At 44.9% G+C, this 19,205-nt stretch overlaps 1 protein-coding gene across 3 annotated transcripts in view; it reads right to left on the reverse strand.

Annotated features, from left to right (window-relative positions):
- Window positions 1-19,205, reverse strand: part of LOC147633124 (DUF21 domain-containing protein At4g14240-like) — a 164,159-nt gene that overhangs the window by 87,320 nt on the left and 57,634 nt on the right. For all 3 annotated transcript variants that reach the window (XM_086806134.1, XM_086806136.1, XM_086806135.1), the window contains 7 exons: window positions 6,702-6,815; window positions 6,437-6,523; window positions 6,224-6,295; window positions 6,082-6,149; window positions 5,324-5,411; window positions 5,147-5,220; window positions 4,701-5,070 (listed from right to left, as the gene is read on the reverse strand). In XM_086806134.1, coding sequence (XP_086662260.1) covers window positions 4,701-5,070; window positions 5,147-5,220; window positions 5,324-5,411; window positions 6,082-6,149; window positions 6,224-6,295; window positions 6,437-6,523; window positions 6,702-6,815 — 873 coding nt within the window. The remainder of the gene's footprint in view (window positions 1-4,700; window positions 5,071-5,146; window positions 5,221-5,323; window positions 5,412-6,081; window positions 6,150-6,223; window positions 6,296-6,436; window positions 6,524-6,701; window positions 6,816-19,205) is intronic.

Consider the following 19,205-nt stretch of genomic DNA (forward strand, 5'->3'; position numbering starts at 1 on the left):
GGCAAGGCTAGGTAGGTTTATTTTCAGAAAACAGACTTCTATCACGTATGAAAAAATATACAAAAGAGAGATTTCAAACCAACAAGGGAAAAATCTCAACCAATCAAGTACCTTGTGCTGCCAACAATGTCCCATACGAGTGGGAGTGAAAAAGATGCCATAATCCCACTCTCATATAGTTGGGGGCGCTTTCTCTCCGCACCCTCGAAGATCCCTGGATTCTGGCCCAAGTGGCCATAAGGGTGTGGATGATATCACTCCAAATCATAGTCACCAGAAACGGGAAACGGGAACGGAAACGATGAACATGTTGAAACGTGAAACGCTTGTCACTAGGAACCGAGACCGGCAGGAACTGGCTGGTGGAGTCGGCTAAGTATAAATTATTGGAATAGATAACCAACCATGAAAAACATAGAAAAATGTAAATAACGAACAACAATAGGAATTTGAGACCCCTTGATTTATAATCAATGAAATTACATCGGGATACAAGTAACAAATATCTCATAAGTGAGAGGCTAGCTCAAAAACCGGAATAAAGACCTTCCGGCTCGAAAAAGTCGTGATCATCAGGCTCGTTGGAGCCACAATCTCCTGTTGCTGTAGCAGAAGAACTAGCAACCATGTCGGGTGGAGTAGAGGGATGCTCCATCCACTCCAAATCCTCTTCATCCTCCTCGGACCAATGCTTCCAAGCATCTGGAAACTCCAAGCGCTCAAGAAGACGTAGATTGGCACTCACACAAACCAAGTCATTGGCTTTTAGAGTGCCAAGACGGTTACGCTTCTTTGAAGCGACATGGCTGAATGAGCTCCATAGTTGCTCTAAGCAAGACGAACTAACAGCTTGGCTTAGAATCTTGATGGCAAGCCCTTGTAACTCTGATGCATCTGCTCCATAATCTTCCCACCACACACATGGATCAGTGGTCATTCGATCCAGCAAAGCATTCGCTTTACCAAACCTCTTCTTGAGGGCCCTGTAGTCAGCTAGTTGATTCCTGATGGTTCTTTGTAGAGTGGGATCCGGCACAAGTTTGTCAAGCACCTTGTCCCACCCAGCTGACACCTCCCCATTTGCATACTGCTTCCCTGATTGGAAATACGGGTCGACCACAAGAGCTGCTGCATGCATAGGAGAATGATACTCACTCCATCTATCAGTGCATATGTTCCTCATCTCCGTATACAAGACTTTATTTGTCTCTATTTGCACCAGCTTCTCTATCATCCTGTCCATTGCTTCATAAATTCGACCAATGCATGGCTACAAAGCATCTGTCATCCTTAACAAGTGGTTGATGGGCTTCCCTTGATCGACAATTTTCCTACACTGCTCCCAAAATTCCGAGTCTGTGATGTTTGTTTTGCAATCCTTCCCTGATTTTGTGCGTGCTAGATGATGTTTCTCAAACTCATCACTCACCATGAATTGCTTTAGAGCACTAGAGCTCTTCTGTATGGACTCCATCATCAAGAAGTTGTATCCGAAACGAGTGTCCGAATACTTTCGAAGATCTCTTTGCGGCCTCTTCCTGAACTCAGCGAAAAAGAAAGTGTAAATGAAGGACACAATCTGGTTGCCCTTCTCTATGGTATCTGCTACCCACTTTATGTGTCCTGGGTTTTTGAGCAGGTTGTTCAAACAATGGGCCATGCACATGGAGAAAGTGATATGTGGATATCGCTCCTCTAGCAATCTACCAGCTACTCTGTTTGCTGGCTCCCCATCGGTCACAAGCTGTATCACCTTCTCTGGACCAACTACTTCTACCGCATCAGACCACTCTTTGAATAACTCTTCCCTGTCTCCGATGCGTCATGTGCACTGATGAAGTATGCTTGCCCCCTAGAATAGGCAATGACTCCATGAATCGACCTAGACCGCGTGTCACTCCATCCATCTGTAATTAGAGTGATGCCGTTCCGCTCCCAGGAGGCCCTCACAACCTCCGTCACACTGCATGCACTGTGTCCTCCTTTGACAAGATAGTGGTCCTCAAGGCCTCAGAAGTAGGGGGAGTGTAGGTGGATCCAAACTCTACAATTTTTCTCACCATATCCTTGAAATAGAAGCTCCGGGCTGCTTGGAAGGCGATGGCATCATCGTAGAAGAAACAACCAACTGCTGCATCCACCTCCTCCTCCTCCTCCTCCTCCTTAGGATCCCACCGACCTGGAAGAGTGCTCTGCCTCATTGAAGCTCCCCTGGGCAGTGTTGGAGGTGGCCCAAACGGTGTGGCCGTAGGTCCAAAAAATGATGGCATCCTGCTCCCTACGCTTTGTGAAGATCCCACGTATGTAGTAGGATACACTCCATTCCCCGTCCGTCGAGCTGTTGGAGCTGGTTGCATGTCCTTCTCTTTCCTTCGGAGCTCCTCCCGCCTCTCGCTAGAAATGGAGGAACAAAATGCTATTTCCTGTCCTGAGACATGAAGCAAATGCGATCAAATGCGAGATGCACTCCCGCTCTTACTTTGACTGCAGTATTTGCATTTCCAGCACTTAGTGCCACCCGTTTTGTAGGCGTACTCCTCCACGACCTCATCCCACCAAGTCCAAGAGGAGGATTTGGGCCTCCTCGAGCTAGACATGACGGTTCTCTTTGGAGCCATAATTGACGCTGCCAATATTACATAGTAGTTTTCAATAAGAAATGAAAAAAACATTTGGACTACATTGTGCAAATTAATGAGCAAGCGACAAAGCGAGCGTTATTTTTCCATTAATATTTCTGTAGGATAAGTTCACGATACAAACACATGGCAACTGCCTTAATTCAAGGTGAGTTTTCAACATTTGGAATGGCAGTAACTCCTCCTAGAGGAAGTCCCTCAATAGGAGAAGGTGCTTGTGCAAGCGGCACATCTTGCCACATAGGGACCCAATGACGACAACGACATTTTCGAACATATTCTTCTTTCTTTTTTAAGCAGTCATCGTCAAGCCAAAACCATAGAGGCATGCACCGGCAACGCTGGGCCCTCTTTCGAATCACATCAACCAAATCTAGGCTTTCCCTTAATGGCAAAGGGCAACGACATCCGGCAGTTTCGATATATTGTCGTTCCGCCACACAGGGGCGACAAAAGCAAACAGTTTGCTCATAGAACGTCATACTAGCAAGCACACCCACATGAAAAGGCCTCACCAGTCACCAAAATATTACAGACAAGAGTTGAAAGAACTTATAATTTAGAAAAAAAAAAGGGTAAATTGAAGGCCTCAAAAAATGCCCAAAAAAAAGGCATATGCAAATATTGATTTAAAAAAATACCTACTGGTGTAGGTTCGGTGTAGATTTGTAGCTCACACAAGTTTGGCTCCGGGACCAACTCTGCACGTAGAATCTTCTTTGTCTGCAGCCTGAGAGAGAGAGAGAGAGAGAGAGAGAGAGAGAGAGAGAGAGAGAGTAGGAAGGATACAAAAGAAAGGGGCCAAGGCTGATGTAGAGAGAGAAAGAAAGAGGAACTGGCTGCACTATGGTTGATGTAGAGAGAGAGAGAGAGAGAGAGAGAAAGAGAGAGAGACTCTTGTGAGAAAGTACACTTTATTGAGTTTTTTATACAGATTCTGCAACCACAGGTCCACAGCCCAATGTACATAAGAAAACGGGCCACAGCCCAACGTACAGAAAAAAACGGAAGGAAGCTTATGCCCAACGTTTAGAAAAAAACGGAAGGAAGCTTATGCCCAACGTTTAGAAAAAAAAAATGGAAGGAAAAAAAACGTGCTGCACTTTTTTTTTTGGAAAAAAACGGGCTGCGCTTGTCTATTAAAAAAAAACCGGCTACGCTTTTCTATCTTAGCACGTTTTTTATTTAAAAAAAACTGGCTGTGCTTTTCTATTTAAAAAAACGGGCTTCAAACGTTTTAAAAAAAACAGCCACGCCTTGCACGTTTCCGCCCGTTTCCAGCCGCCTATTCATGCGATCCCTGTGAGAAACGCCCGTTGCTAGTCGATTAGTGTTTCTTCAACGTTTCATGCATCATGGTCCCCCCCCCCAAAAAACGACATTTCCACGTTTCTACCCTTGGAAACGGTCATTTCCTGTGTCTATGCTCCAAATACTACAAATGTATTGTGACTCATAACCAAAGTGCCCTCAATTGCCTCAGTGCATCTGGCCTTCTATAGGTTGCAATACTAGCAATAATCTCCCGTGCACTATCCTGACGCCGGCATGTCCTGACACTGCCAAGCAACTCCCTGATTGATCATAATGACCTGGATTGCCTTATCCAGGGAGACGCCTGAGAGGCGGGGTGGCAGTTGCGGAACATGGGCTGTCAGTGCGCTGCCTAGTCCGTTGAGAGGAGGCAGAAGCCCCAAAGCTGCCAAACCGTAAACCCTTACAAACCTTAAAAATCCTAAACGCAAAAACAGAGAAACGCAATGCCTGAAAACGCAAAGGCATCACACCAAAGAACCTCTAACAGACAAACAAAGACAAGTGGTTCTCATGATACAAAGGCATCGAGATGTGCTATGACCAATTATCATTGCTTAGGCAGAGGGGCAGAAGCTTGATGGATATTTATAGGGACACACGTCTTCTTTCCACACCCAACGCTAGATGCAGTTGTATCATGGTTCACTTGATTGGTCAACTTCTTAGCTAGCGATTTTACAAACTAAGTTTAAATTAATCAATTAATCAGTTTCTTTCTTTTCCATTCACTTTGAGATAACTTACTTGAAGCAGCTCTTCAATAACATCCTCAAGAGTGATAATGCCTACAACTTCACCCTCTTCTAGATCATCTGAAACCTCTGTTGCTGTGGTTTTTGCTAGTGCTTGATCAGGTGTATTTTCTGTGGCTGCATGCACCGCATCACTACCTCCCTTGTTGATATAAATCTTAACCTCAGATGCATTGGTGCCACCACCACTTTGTTCAGATGAAGACCTGTTTGTTTTGTCTTCATTTAGGCCCGAATCATTGTTGTGATTCCCTGTGGCTGCAACCTTCATGTTTGCACTTCGTCTCACTACCGCAGCCATGTGACTCTGCCCTTTCTGGAACTCATTGAGTATATCATACAATGGCATATCTGCAGGCACTCTACACAGGCCATAAGTTAACAGTTTGAAAAACGGGCATCATCCATTCAAGCATTTATTTGGGATTAGAGATTTACTTTGGTATTCTCCTTATTGAAACAGCGCTTACAGGGGTCTCAGCTTCAGCACGAACAGTTAAGAGACTTTTAACCTAAGGAAGAATAAACCATGGCATCACAATTCAACTGACGCTATACAGAAGCCTTGAGGAATAAAAGCTCAATAAAACATCACAATCTTGGTCTTGAACAGACCAGCAGCAACCCTATTATGTTCTTAGGGTTCCCTGAATAGACCGGGACCCGACTGTGGCCGGTGGCCAAAATCCTTCCCATTGCTTCCCTGCACACACAGCATTTTCTCCATGAATTAGCATGTTTTGAGGAATACACAGAAAAGATGACAAGACAAGAACTGCCAAAACAGTAGCTGAGGAGCACACAATACTGGCGACCGAATGTGCCTAGGAGTTATCACAATACTGGCTACCGAATGTGCCTTGGGTGGGTGCCCAATGTGGAAGGACCTAGAGTATGCCTTATTTATAGCAGATGTTTTTACTGTAGCTCCCAATACTAAATTGCTCAAATCAGACATCTCAGGCCTAGATCTAGCTGGATAGTGAGCATCAATGACACTGATGCTCAAGCGACGTGCATAGATGGGTCAATGGTTGAATCTAGCCTCTAGCTGAGGGGTGAGCTAAGAATGGGTGGTAAGCCAGATAGCAACCAGCCCCCTGGTTTTTGTGTGAAATAGCCCTCATACACAAGTCATCCTCAGAGATTTTGGGGCTTGTTTCACAAAATAGCACCAAGACATATGCATGATGCCTAACATGATACATCTCCGAAGGATGAGCGGAATGTACATACACACACACACACGCGCACGCAGAGAGACACAGAGAGAGAGAGAAATGAAATGAAATGAAATGAAATGTTATATTAACGTCTTCAAAAGGCCATAATGACCTATGAGAGAGAGAGAGAGAGAGAGAGAGAGAGAGTACCAATCCAATTTGGAATCAACATCCAGTGAGAATGTCGACTCAATGGGTGTCATTGCTTCTTCTGCCGTCTGCAAGGAGAAGCATACAAATGATACCTGTACCTTTTGCCATATATGAAGCCGTCACAAGAGATGTCCCATACCTTTAAGGTTAGGTCAAGCGCTCCACTAATTATCGTGGTTTCATCATGTGTAAGCTCGCCTCCTTTACCTTCCTAGCGTAAAATGCAAACAAACAGCTATAAGATTGTGTGCCTGTCCTTTCGTGCCCACCGAACACATGTGCTATATCAAGGAAAGCACCACAGAGACCATGTCTGAAGTTGCTTATAGACTCAGTTTTGTTGCATGCATACCTCTTTCCCATGAATGGAGACTAGTGCCTTCAATTGAGCTCTCCGGAACAAGCCAGCATCATTGTGTCCCAATATTAGATCCAAAAACTGCAGACAAGAAAAACCAATCCATAGCTTAGGAGAGTATGCTGCTGCTACTACCTCAAAGTCCTTCCCCGTACCTCAGATCCCACAGCCACCTAGACCTTTCAAAACACAAGATTCGGGTGAAGAGAGGGTTTCCTCTCAGCAGAAAGAACATGTAGGAAATTTCAGGAAAAATTACCTTGCCGACAGGATATGCCACTGGAAAACAAATGAGCATCAATATTCGAACCATCCAAACCAAATTGGCTCCAACTGCAAGTCCATATCTAGAGCAAATTGCTTGTGGGATGATCTGCAACGAATTAACATTCCATCAAAGCAATCATTTCTTAGAAAAAAAGCTTTCCAGAGCACAAGCCTTGTCTCCAGCCCCTCATGCTTTAAGGGTGTCATATATGTGAAAATAAACCTCAAACTATGCAGAGAAAATGCGGAAGCTTGCACAGGTTTGAAGTAGTGGAAGAGATTAGAGTAATTACAGCAAACACTTGATGAACGAGAATTCCAGAAAATGTGATTTATTTCAATAGAAAATTAAATGCATAAAATCCTCAATTACAACTGTTGCAGGGCTGCAAACAACTATGTGTGGTCCCTCCTCCTCCACTTGTGTGGATTCCATCGCCTGTTAGTAAGTGAATTGAAAAGAGAGGTGCCCCATTTTACATGCGACAAGGGGTGGTTACTAGCAGCTCAAGGGCAGTCTAGGGCAGGCCATCTGGGAAGGTGCTCCAGGTCGGTGGCTGGTCAAAGCAGTGCTGCACAGCACAGGGGCCAACAAAGCAATGAGATCAGGGAGCAGCTGAGTAGCTGGGAGCAAGGGTCTCATCGGAGTCAATCCCTCCTCTTTGGGCATATCCCTTGGCAGAATGTAGGGCCTTGTGTTTATTTGATGTTCTTTCTAAGTGAAACCTTGTCTTAAACATCCACTTGAATTCAATTACCTTCCCCTTCACTCGGTTTTTAACCAACTCCCAAAGTGTGATTCCCCTCTACAGCATCGAGCTCACTCTACATGGCTGCAAACCTACTGTCTCAGTGCTTCCTCCACTGATCTGGGCTTGGAAACCTGCATAATCTGTGTCATCAAGGCCATGGTTGTCACGGTACGAAAATACGATACCGTACGATACGATACCGTACGGGAATTTTTGGTACGATATGAAATTTTCGGATACCATACGATAAAATACGGTTTTTTTCTTTTTCACTTACAACCTATGGAGCTTCAAGCTTGAATGTGAGGGAAGGTTGGGAGGAGAGGAGTCTACAATGCTTGAGGAACCAGAACATGGATATGTGTCTCTCCCGGTTGGATCTCCCGATTGTCTCCAAAAAAGAACCTGGATGGGTAATGCAATACCAAAGGTCTCCCAGTGTAGCGTTTATGACTAAGGGACCATCCTTGCACAAATACGAGGGGGTGATAAGTTTAGGAACTCCTCTCTAGATCAAAATGGCCATGTCCAAATCTTCTCCCTCGTACATAACTTGAGAATCTAATTGTCTAGCCTACCTATACCAGGGATCCCCAAGTGATGTAGCAAGATTCTCTCATCCTACCAATCATGTGTACACTACCAGTCTACCTCGCCAGATTTTTTAGGTCTCTCAACAACCCCATATGGAATACTGAGTGGACACAAAAGTTGCGAAGTATTGCGAGCATTTGGGATCTTCGTAAAGCAGGGTTTCTATATTTTTTTTAAGCATTTGGGATTTTTTTTTTTCAAGGAAAAATATTTTTGGGGGGGGGGGGGACGATACCGTACGATATCGTACGGTATCGTACCGTACGAACCCATTCGTACCGGTATGAGAAACAACTATGATCAAGGCATAACTGACCAACTGACTCTCATGAGTCTGTTGTCCTGCATTCCTCTCCATGATGAGCCTTAACCCTCTTAATACCATTATTCTACTCCCCTCAAGAGTACTCCTGAGTCTCTCAATGTCAGCAGGTGCAACCACCTCGATACGGGTCTCGGAGGTTCTTGACACTCAGACCATTCAAAATGTGCAAGTCATATTCCTGTCGTGAGGCATGACTGAAGTGATCTTCACAATAGACCTATTCTTCCTATCAACCCATTTTGAAATGAAGTGTCAGAATTAATTAGCTATCTCTAGACCCCGTGCTACTTGCAATACCTTATGAACTTTTCAAACATCTATTCACCTCCCCAATCTGTCCTGAGAACCTTGACCTTATGCTCCAATTTAGCCCTCCTTTTATGAATTTATCAAAGGCTTCACTTTTCTTCTTTAAAAAATACACCCAAGTTTTCCTTAAAAAAAACATCAATGAAAGAAAGTAAATTATGCATACGTTGAAATGTATCAGCTCCAATGCACAGCCTCACAGACGGCAGAGAGTTCTCTGACTTTGGACAAACTCCATCATGCTTAGTATGGACTTGATACTACAACATCCCCACTAACTTCATCCGTGCCCAATAGTGGGTGTCTAAAGGCATTCCATCAAGGTCGTGTGTGCTGGTGGCAGAGAGTTATGATAAAACTTGTAACCATTAAGTATCTTGTACTTTTTTACTATTATTCTTTCCAAGGCGTTGTCAGGTGCACACACGTGGACATTGGTAATATCATGGCTAATCCCTAAGTTGACAACAAGTTTAGGTTAGATTTAGGTCTCTAGCAGGCTCTGACACGCAAGGAAGAGGCCCACGCTTATTGTGCCTCGTTGGCCAGATCGTAAGCCCATCATACATGGGAAGGCAGCACCATTAAATGATGTAAGCACTTGTTCTCTACTAGCCGACACCAATCAGGTATGGAAGACTTCCATGGCTAGAGAGAGAGAGAGAGAAAGAAAGAAAGATGTATTAACATCTACTAGAGGCCGAACTCGACCTATAAGACAAATCAATGTACAACTGTCAATGTCCTCTGGATGTCCAGAAAAAAGGACAAAATAAACATGAAATAAACTATGAAAGTATTGAGCTAGTGGGGGGGGGTGCGATGGATGGAGCACTACTGCTAAAGGCTCAGTATGCAACCTATATGCATAGGGTATACAAGAATGCAATGCAGATCTGTCTAGCTCCAACCAGTACCATAATGGGGGTGTAATATGCGATACATAGGCGATGGCGAGGTAAAAATCCCTTGGAGCATGATCTCCGGGTGTGAGTGTAAGTGAGCTAGCCGCTCTTGGATATGGTGCTTATGTCGAGCCTGCATCTCTGTAATCTCCCTCTGATGTAGTCTGGGAGTATGATAGCCTAGTGCTCTTGGTCTCCATCTGGCTCGGAGGTCCGCAGCGCACTGAAGTGTAACCCCCTCCTGTGTCAGGGTAGACACTGGGATAGATCTCTGGAAGAAATCAGTGAGCTGGAGCTGGAGCTGGAGCCCACCTCTCCCTATGGTATTAGTCCGTAGCAGTGCCTCTCTGTGGCGATGTGTCTCTAGCAAGAACTGGTCAAATCTGCGCTGGTCTACCGATTCCATGTAACATCCATATATCCGAGTCGCTGAATAAATCCATCCTCTAAGATGCTCATAAAACAATCTCTGTAGTATAGCATCTTCGTAGGCAGGGGCTGGTGGGGTGTGATCCATGTCCACCTCATATAGCGCTGCAATAAGTCCTGTTGCATAACTCTGTTCCTCTCACTGTGTGAGAGCTGCATATGTGGAGCATTAAGATCATACTGAAGAGGTGGTAAGTGATCTATTTCCCACCCTCAATAGATGTATAATCTGTGCATACCATGATCCTGTGTCACCAGCCTCAGCTAATTGTCTGGATGCCTCAAAAGCTCTGCGTGACATTTAGCTGAGGCTGGTGACACCAAGTATATGCTTTTATAGGGTGTAAGCCTTATCTTTTGACTCAAGGGAATCACACACATGTTAGACAAGTGACACATGGCACACTTATCTTATCCACACTAAGGGTGGGTTCACACACACTAACACACTTAGCCCTTTTAGGGACTGTTCACACACAAACACAAGTGGGTACACAAACAGGAGTACACATACGACACAGACTCTGAAACACCCAACAAACCCCCCTTCAGAGCAATGGTGGAATGCCTTGAGACAACCTTCAATATTTGTGCTCAACACAGCACTCTAATGCTCCATCTAAGACATGTTCCCTGCTGCAGACTCAGACGCTAGTAAGCATGGTTAAGAAGCCAGTGAGCTTGGCACAAAAGGCTCAGAGGCTCAACAAGCATGGCTCATAGGCTTAACAAGCATGAGACTCAAAGGTCTAGGGAACACGTGCCAAAAGAGCTTGATCACTCTCACAACTTTCACTTACATTAGTCTCTGAGAAATCAACCCCCTGGACCTAAACAAGGATAAATTGAAGTACTAAAGCCTTTTATAACACAAGGCAAGACAAGCACATAAAGACTGACATACATGTCGAGCACTTATTACGAATCTTTTTTGGGGGACAACCCGAGCAGAGGACCCATGACACTCACATATGTTGGCTTTCAAAAGCCCAATCATAATCTTCTTCTTTTAGAAAAGATTATCCATCACACCGGAAGATTATCCATAACACCAACTGCATGTTCCACTGTTGAGGATGCTTCCCCTATTTCTTCTTCCTCTTCTTCTTCTTCTTCTACCACCAAGTTTGCATGTACCGTTTCTTGCTCCTTGGTCATCTTCTTGAAGCATCAGGCCTCTGCATGTCCAAGCTTCTTCTTGCACAAGGTGCATCTGATAGCCTGACTTTGTCAAGGTCAACTCCTCTATCTTGCTGCTTTTTGAGACAGCGATCTTCATCTATTACAGCTACAACCATGTCATCAAAAGAAGTATGTCTCTTCACCCTATGATAAGTTAGGATGTCTACATACTTTACCAAATCTTCAATATACCGTCATAAGGCCAGATGAATCTGAACTTATGAATAATTTTAAAAGAAAGAAGAGAATCAACAAAAACAAGCAACAACAAGAAAAAAAAACAAATTTAAACACTTAATAGAGACACCGGAGAAATAATAATAATAATAATAATAATAATAGTAATAATAACTTGCAAAAATAGACAAATACATAACTAAATCACACACGCCCACGCCAAATCTTCGATGTTGATAAGAGGATAGCTTTCTTTTCGTCTTCATCTGGTTCTGCTTTTAGGCTAGATAGTTGTGAATCAGGGAGCCCAAATTGTTTAAATGTTCACCCAAATTTATATTTCACTCATCTTCAAGCCAAAGAATCTTTGCTTGAGAAAAACCTTGGAATTACTAATTTTATTACCAAATAGGTTTTCAAGCTTGTCCCATACCTCTTTTGCTGGTCTTCTTGAAGTCTACATGATGAATTAGACTATCTACAAGACCAAGGCCAAGGCCAATTTGTGTCACTGCTTTGTCACAGGGCTAGTATTTGATACAAAGAGATGATTTTGGGAAAAGGCGTAATTTTAATTGGGTGTAGAGGCTTTAATTAAGCATTTTCACCAAAAAAAATTTAAGAAAGCCCTTGACCTCTACTGTTGTTGCAGGTTGCAGGTTGACGATGACTAAGGCAGGCTGCAACTTATATGTGGTGTCGACTGAGATGCAAATCGGGCAATACAATGAATTGTTGGATCAAAAGCTAACCCTAAGAAGGATGGAAAGCTTCAATAACAGCCATGGTTGAGAGAGAGAGGGAGTACAAAACACTCAAATGATTGGGCACAAAATACTAACTTGCTTGATTGATTTGACAAGTACAATGCTGCCCCTTTTATTGGCTAATGTTACAACCTCCTCTTTTGACCTTATTTAATGAGGTATGACTTCACTACTTACCTCATGCTACATGCATCATTACTTACATCACACTAGACATAGAGTTAGTTCCCACACTTAAACATAGAGTTAGTTCCCACACTTGACTCCGAAATACCAAACAAAACCCCCTTTGGAGCGAATAAGTGGTGAGACCCTAATGCAAAAAAGTCTTCATCAGCTACCCGACCTTGCAATCCCCCCTCGGCAAATTCACCCCGCAACACCTCCCGTGTTGTGGTAACAAAATCTCGAGTAAACCTAGGTAAAGTAGCATGACTATTCTTTGTCACCCCCATTACTCCTAGCTAGGGTTTATGAGAAATTTTCAAGTTTGGTGCATATAAAAGAGAAAATAAAAAGTACACATTTTGGGGGACAACCCGAGCAAAGGACCCTTATTGACTCAAACACACACCTAAAAACATAAATGAAGCAAAAAAACCAAGATCTTCTGAGCAAGAAGATGTTCCCTACGTAGCTATTGCACACGTGTGCACACTCTTGCTCTTCATATGATAAAGTCGGTAAGATTGCCCCAAAGAAGATGTCGTTGATGAAGCCCATGGGAACAACTACATATGGCGGTTAAATATTTACCCTCAAACCATTTGGTTTGAGGACCTCCAAAAGACTTATGAAAGCTTATGCAAGGTGATAAGGTGGTAGACTCTCAAAATCGACAAATTAGGCTTTTAGAGTGATGAAGAATGTGGAAATGCAAAAAGGCCCGAATTTATATTTGCTAGGAGATCTAATTTTTGCATAAGTATTGTCAAATTTGAAAACCCCCTCAAAATGCTAAATTTCTACTTTATGTAGGTAAACTAGGGTGTAATTAGAGATGTAAATGTAAAAGTTTTTATATTTTACATGCAAATGATACTAATTACATGTATGTGCTGTAATATTAGAGGATGAGCAAAACATATATATATATATATATATATATATATATATATATATATTGTAGATGCAGTTAGGATTTGCAAGTACAAGATTCTCAGCTGAATTAGAGTGATGGAAAAAGATTAGGGCTTCAACAAGAAATTAGTAGGGTTTCATGGAATTTACGTTTTGGATGCAAATAAGGGTTTAATCAGAATTAGGGTTTGCAATTGATTAAGGTTTCTCATTACCTCAAGGGTGCAGGTCTGCAGCTCAGAAGTGTACATAGGTTGATGCACTGATTGAAGAAGATTGGGGCTGATTGTCAGCACCTCAACACCTCAAGAGGAGAGAGCTCACTGATGAGGTCACACAAGTGTTGAATCAATTCCTGTCAATGATGAGCAGCACTGTCAGTAAGAGCTAGTTGGCTGAATGGAGGGCACGGTAGGTAGATGAGGTTTCGGTGGCAGCAGCGATACCCCCAGGGCTACAAACTCTCTCTCTTGCATTGGTCGCCAAGAGAGGACTGCCCATCGATATTAACAGAGCCTTTTGCCACCCCCCCCCCGCCCCCCCCCAACCACTGCCCGCGCAGCACTCCATCGACAAAGATCCGTTGTGGAAGTCCTAGGGGAGAAGGGGTCCGTCCTTGCGATGTAGTGCTTGCTACGCTCCCTTGCTTGCGCGTGAGGAAAACGAGCCTCCGAACTTGGGCCGACGACGGAGTCCTTGACTTGGCCAACCAAGGTAGATGGTGTAGAGGTGCAACACATTGGGGTACAGTCCTTCGCCAATGCCTAAGGGTTCCCTCAAACAGGTGCAGGACTGAAACTTAGAGGTGCAGAGCTGAAACATAAAGAGCGTGAAGCAAGAGAGGTTCTAAGTTGAGGTCGAGAGGGCTCTAATACCAATGTTGGATCAAAATATAACCCTAAGGTGGATGGAAAGCTTCAGTAGCGGCCATGGCTAAGCGAGCGAGAGAGAGAGAGAGAGAGAGAGAGAGAGAGAGTACAAAACACTCAAATGATTGGGCACAAAATACTGACTTGCTTGATTGATTTGACAAGTACAATGCTGCCCCTTTTATGGGCTTATTTACAACCTCCTCTATTGACCTTATTTAATGAGGTATGCCTTACTACTAACCTCATGTTGCATACATCATTACTCACATCACACTAGACGTAGAGTTAGATCCCACTCCGAAATACCTAACATGAATGTGCTGGACACTGGTGCTAAGCACAGCTGTCGCTGGAGGCAGCAACTCTGAAGAAATGGCGACTCTGTCGAGCTGTTGCTAACATGGCCTTTTTACTAAGGTTATTGAAACCTTTATAATAAAAAACAACAAGATGTGATGCGCCAGCTGAATGCAAGCAAGGCTAAGAACTGCAGCAGAGGGGGGTACGTCTGCATGAGCAAAATTGTGACGGGCAGCAACAAGCAAGGAGATGGCGCACAGGTGAAGAAGTAGTAGGAAACCTAAAAAGAAAAACCCTAGCTCTGATACCATTTGTTGGGAATCAAAGCGCTCACAATAATATAAACGAGGAGCTATGGAGGGTGGAAGACTACCATGGCTGAGAAAGAAAGAAAGAAAAAAAGAAAGAAAGTTATATTTACGTCTTACAAAAGGCCCGATGGGCCTATGAGACAAAGGATGATTACAAGTATCCATGGAATATCATCGTCATGGAAAACTGAAACAAAACTGAAAATGCAGAGAGAGAGAGAGAGAGAGAGAGAGAGAGAGAGAGAGAGAGAGAGAAAACAAAAGCTTTTAGAGAGAGAGTAATGCACGACTCAATGAGATAAGATTGATTGATGGATGAGTTAATTCTTTTTGTATAATATCAATATACTGAAAACACAGTTCATCTCTCTCTTCTAATAATTGCCTTTTGCATTAATGTTCCTAATCAGTAGGATTAGGGCTGGATCAAGTAAGTCGAGGCTTCCGCATGTCACATTCGTATCACAGCATCAGGCTCTGCCAAGCTAAGCACTAAAAGTCCCAAGAAGGCGCACAGAATCCATAGCAAGAAACGCAGTCAGCATCAGCCAAAACCACAAAAATCAGCCCTGGGAGTTGAATGCTCAAAGGGGCATACCAGAGGCTCTCACAAACAGTTCCAAGGGTGGAGCAAAGGCATGATCATCCTCAGAAAGAAGACCATTGTTCTAGGCATATGCTCACTTATGGTAGTGCTATGTGTGAACAGGGCTTAACCAAGGGCACTTTTTCCCATGTGGTTTTTCCCTTTGGATATCAAGTGTGAAAGGACACTATTTTGTACTTCTATATTATATGGATGTGGCACACATGCAAGGGTTGACTTGCATTTTGTGGATACCACACTTTTGGCTCTCTCTCTCTCTCTCTCTCTCCTTTAGCTTTCCTTACACAGACATTGTATCAGATCCACCAATTGTTGTAACCTATTTGGTCTCATAGGTCATTTTGGCCTTTTGAAGACGTTAATATATCATTTCATTCTCTCTCTCTCTCTCTCTCTCTCTCTCTCTCTCTCTCTCTCTCTCTCTCTACCACTGACCATGTATTCACTTTGAGATGTATGATTGATCAGGCCAGAGTGAGGAAGAGAAAGCTCTATTGCTGCTTTGTGGATTTCCGCAAGGCATTTGACACAGTACCACGAGAGAGGCTCTTTCAGCGCCCGCAGTCTCTTGGCATACCAGCAAATATGACATGGGGCATCTATGCATTATATGAGCAGGTTTTTGGGCGAGTCAGATGTCCAGGAGGTATGTCCGAGACTATTGCTAGCACCATTGGTGTGAAGCAGGGATGCCCACTTTCCCCCACGCTATTTGGGTTATACATTGATGAGGTGGCTGACTTCATTACACGGGGAGGCGGAGATGGAGTTGATTTAGCAGGTACCTCAGTACATATTATGCTCTATGCTGATGATATTGTATTAGTGTCAGAGTCTCCAGGTGGTCTACAACAGCATCTACATGCACTTGATGATTTTTGCACACAGAGGGGTCTTACTGTGAACCTTGGGAAAACCAAGGTTATGGTCTTTCATACATCGAGACAGGGCAGGAGTCAGCTGACATTCACTCTCGCAGGATGCCAGGTGGAGGTGGTGACATCATACGTGTACCTAGGGGTTACCTTCTCTGCAACAGCCACACGCTTCACCATGGGTTCAGCAGCCAGAGCTAGATTGACACGGGGATATGCAGCATTGGCTATGCTAGAGAGACAGTGCCACCAGGCGCATTTTCAGGAGCCCCGGACGAAGGGGTGGCTATTTGACACATTAGTCACACCGGCATTGATGTATGGAGCAGCGGTATGGGCGCCAGGCCTTGCTACCCATTGGTGGACACAGATAGAGAGACCACAGGCCCTCATGATGGCATGCATGATACGCAGCAAACCGTCTGTACCTCATGACATTATCCGAGCAGAGTTTGCTGCGCCTCCTATGATGGTAGAGGCCATATTTCAGACTATATGCCTGCTAGACAGATTCAAAGAGATGCCACAGGACAGATTGTCATACAGAGCTTTTGAGGCATCTAGACAGTTGGCTTAGGCAGGAGACAGAGGATCATGGTATGCACAGGTCACACATTGGTTCTCACAGCATGGCCTAGACATGGATCATCTACCACCATTCCAATATGACAGGGATGCACCACATATCCGTCTCTCTCATAGTGAGAGGAACAGAGTATTGAGACAGGATCTATGGCAGCTCTATACACGAGAGACATGGATATCGCCTACACAGCCTCTTCCACCGAAGATGCTATACTACAGAGATCACTTCATGAGTATCACTGATGATGGATTTATAGAGAGGCCTAGATACATGGAGGGCTTTTTACCACACGGCTCCCTAGTGGCTATTGGTCAGCTCAAAGTTTCATCACACCGATTGGAGATTGAGACTGGCAGAGCAGCACGGATCCCCCGAGAGGAGAGGGTATGCAGATTGTGCAGAGAGGAGGTGGAGAGTGAGGAGCATTATGTATGCAGATGCAGAGCATATACAGCCATCAGAGAGAGATATCCCATTCTATTCAGAGAGCCACGTTCCCTACGCCAGATCTTTGAGGCAGCAGACCAGCGCATACTTGGGAGATACATTCTAGACATACAGCGACACAGAGAGACATTATTACAGGCTCAGGCAGCTCCAGAGGGGGGGCGACAGACACAGATTACTGCATTTTTTCAGAGATCCATCCCCCTCCCAGCCCCTACACAGCAGGGAATTACTCTCCAGAGAGCAGAGACACTTAGAGCCCGCAGGAGACAGAGGACACCTGGCTTTCGGACACCACGCCTATACCAGAGAGAGATGACAGAGATCAGAGCTCAGTTTCATAGAGAGGGTGCGGAGCGACTGGTTCGCTTCAGAGCACACCCAGGCATGTTCTTCAGGGAGCTGTGGACACCCCCTTCACTGATGTATACCATTTTATTCCCCCAGTATGGTACAGGATGGAGCTAGCTAGGTTGCATATCATGATTGTATACTCCATGCATATAGCTTTGCATTTCTCCTAGTAGTAGAGCTCCATCCCCTACACACCCAGATTCAGTTTTTTTTTTTTTTTGTTCAGTACTTTTTCATTTTGTTGGGATGACAGAGGATACCCCATACAGGTACTCCGATTTGTCTCATAGGCCGAGTTCGGTCTTTTGGATGACGTTAATAAAATCTTTCTTTCTTTCTTTCTTTCTTTCTTTCTCTCTCTCTCTCTCTCATTTCTGTGTGTGAGCTTCTCTATCCTGCACCTAACCCTAATGTGCAGGTTTGTGTGTGTGAGTGTGTGAGTCTAACACCCAACAATTGGTATCAAAGCTGGGAGCTGGCCCTGAAATTCTACCGCTGGAAGAAAACCTGCAGATTTCCGTCGCTCTGCGGAATTCCGTCACCGTCCATCCGACGGTTCCGTCGACGCAGGTTTCGTTCGTCGATTCCGGCCGGCAGTTCCGTTGCCTCCGCCTCCGTCAGCCACTTCCGGCCACCAAAAGCCAGCGGCACTAGTGGGGAGCCCACCACCGCCGCTCAACCCTCCGGCGCTGTTCCGTTCCGACCTGCCCAGACCCGCTGCCGTCGGTGTCCCGTTCCGACCGCCCATAGCCCCCGCCGATGTTCCGTTCCGCCTGCCCAGACCCGCTGCCGTCGGTGTCCCGTTCCGACCGCCCAGCAGCGCCTACCATTCGACGACCTCTGTCGCTGCTCCATTCCGTCCGGTCGTAGCTGCCCCCCCATCTTAGCTCCATTCCGACCGCCCCGCCATCTGCTCCGTTCCGGTCGACGTTGCTGCTCCCTTCCTGTTCCCCAACAGCCGCGCCTACTCCGAGCTCCGCACATGCCCGGGCCGACGACTCAAGCCCGTTCCGGGCCCCCGACGAGTTGCCTGCAACTACCGTGCTCGCCCTGCGCAAACCGCCTCCACCTGGCTGTGTACGTGGCCCCCGTCTGCAGCTCCGTGTGCTCCTCCTCGTCGAGTCTCCAGCTCCGCCAGCTCCCACCAACGGCTACGCCTCCCTACTGCCCCGTCAACATGTTCAACTGTCTGCTCCCCGCCTAGCACCTGCTTCCTCACACGTGCTGCCCTTGCCTAAAGATTTTGCAGACACTACAGTGCATGTGGTAAAGGGTTCAGGCAATCTGGGGGATTTCTCAATTTCAGGACAAATTGAAAAAAATTGGGCATGTTGCTTTGCTTGCAATTTGGGGGTTTTCAAAATTGAGGTCAAAATCAGCAAATTGAACCTCTTTCAGTTGCAGAAGTTTGGGGCTTTTGTGAAAAACTGGCCAATTAGATGCACATTGAAGCAATTGGAGTGCATAAAAATTGGGGATTTTCAGATTGGAGCATGTAATTGGGCATTACAGCTGTGATTTGTCGCGTCTGTATACACATTGTGTGTAATTGGACAATTTAGTGCAGGTTTACACTTGCTTTGGTTTGCAGGCATACATTTACACAGGACATTTGGTTGCCTAG

Source organism: Cibotium barometz, chromosome 12 (assembly GCF_041138505.1).
Source record: "Cibotium barometz isolate CiBa-2024 chromosome 12, ASM4113850v1, whole genome shotgun sequence".
NCBI classification, from domain to species: Eukaryota; Viridiplantae; Streptophyta; class Polypodiopsida; order Cyatheales; family Cibotiaceae; genus Cibotium; species Cibotium barometz.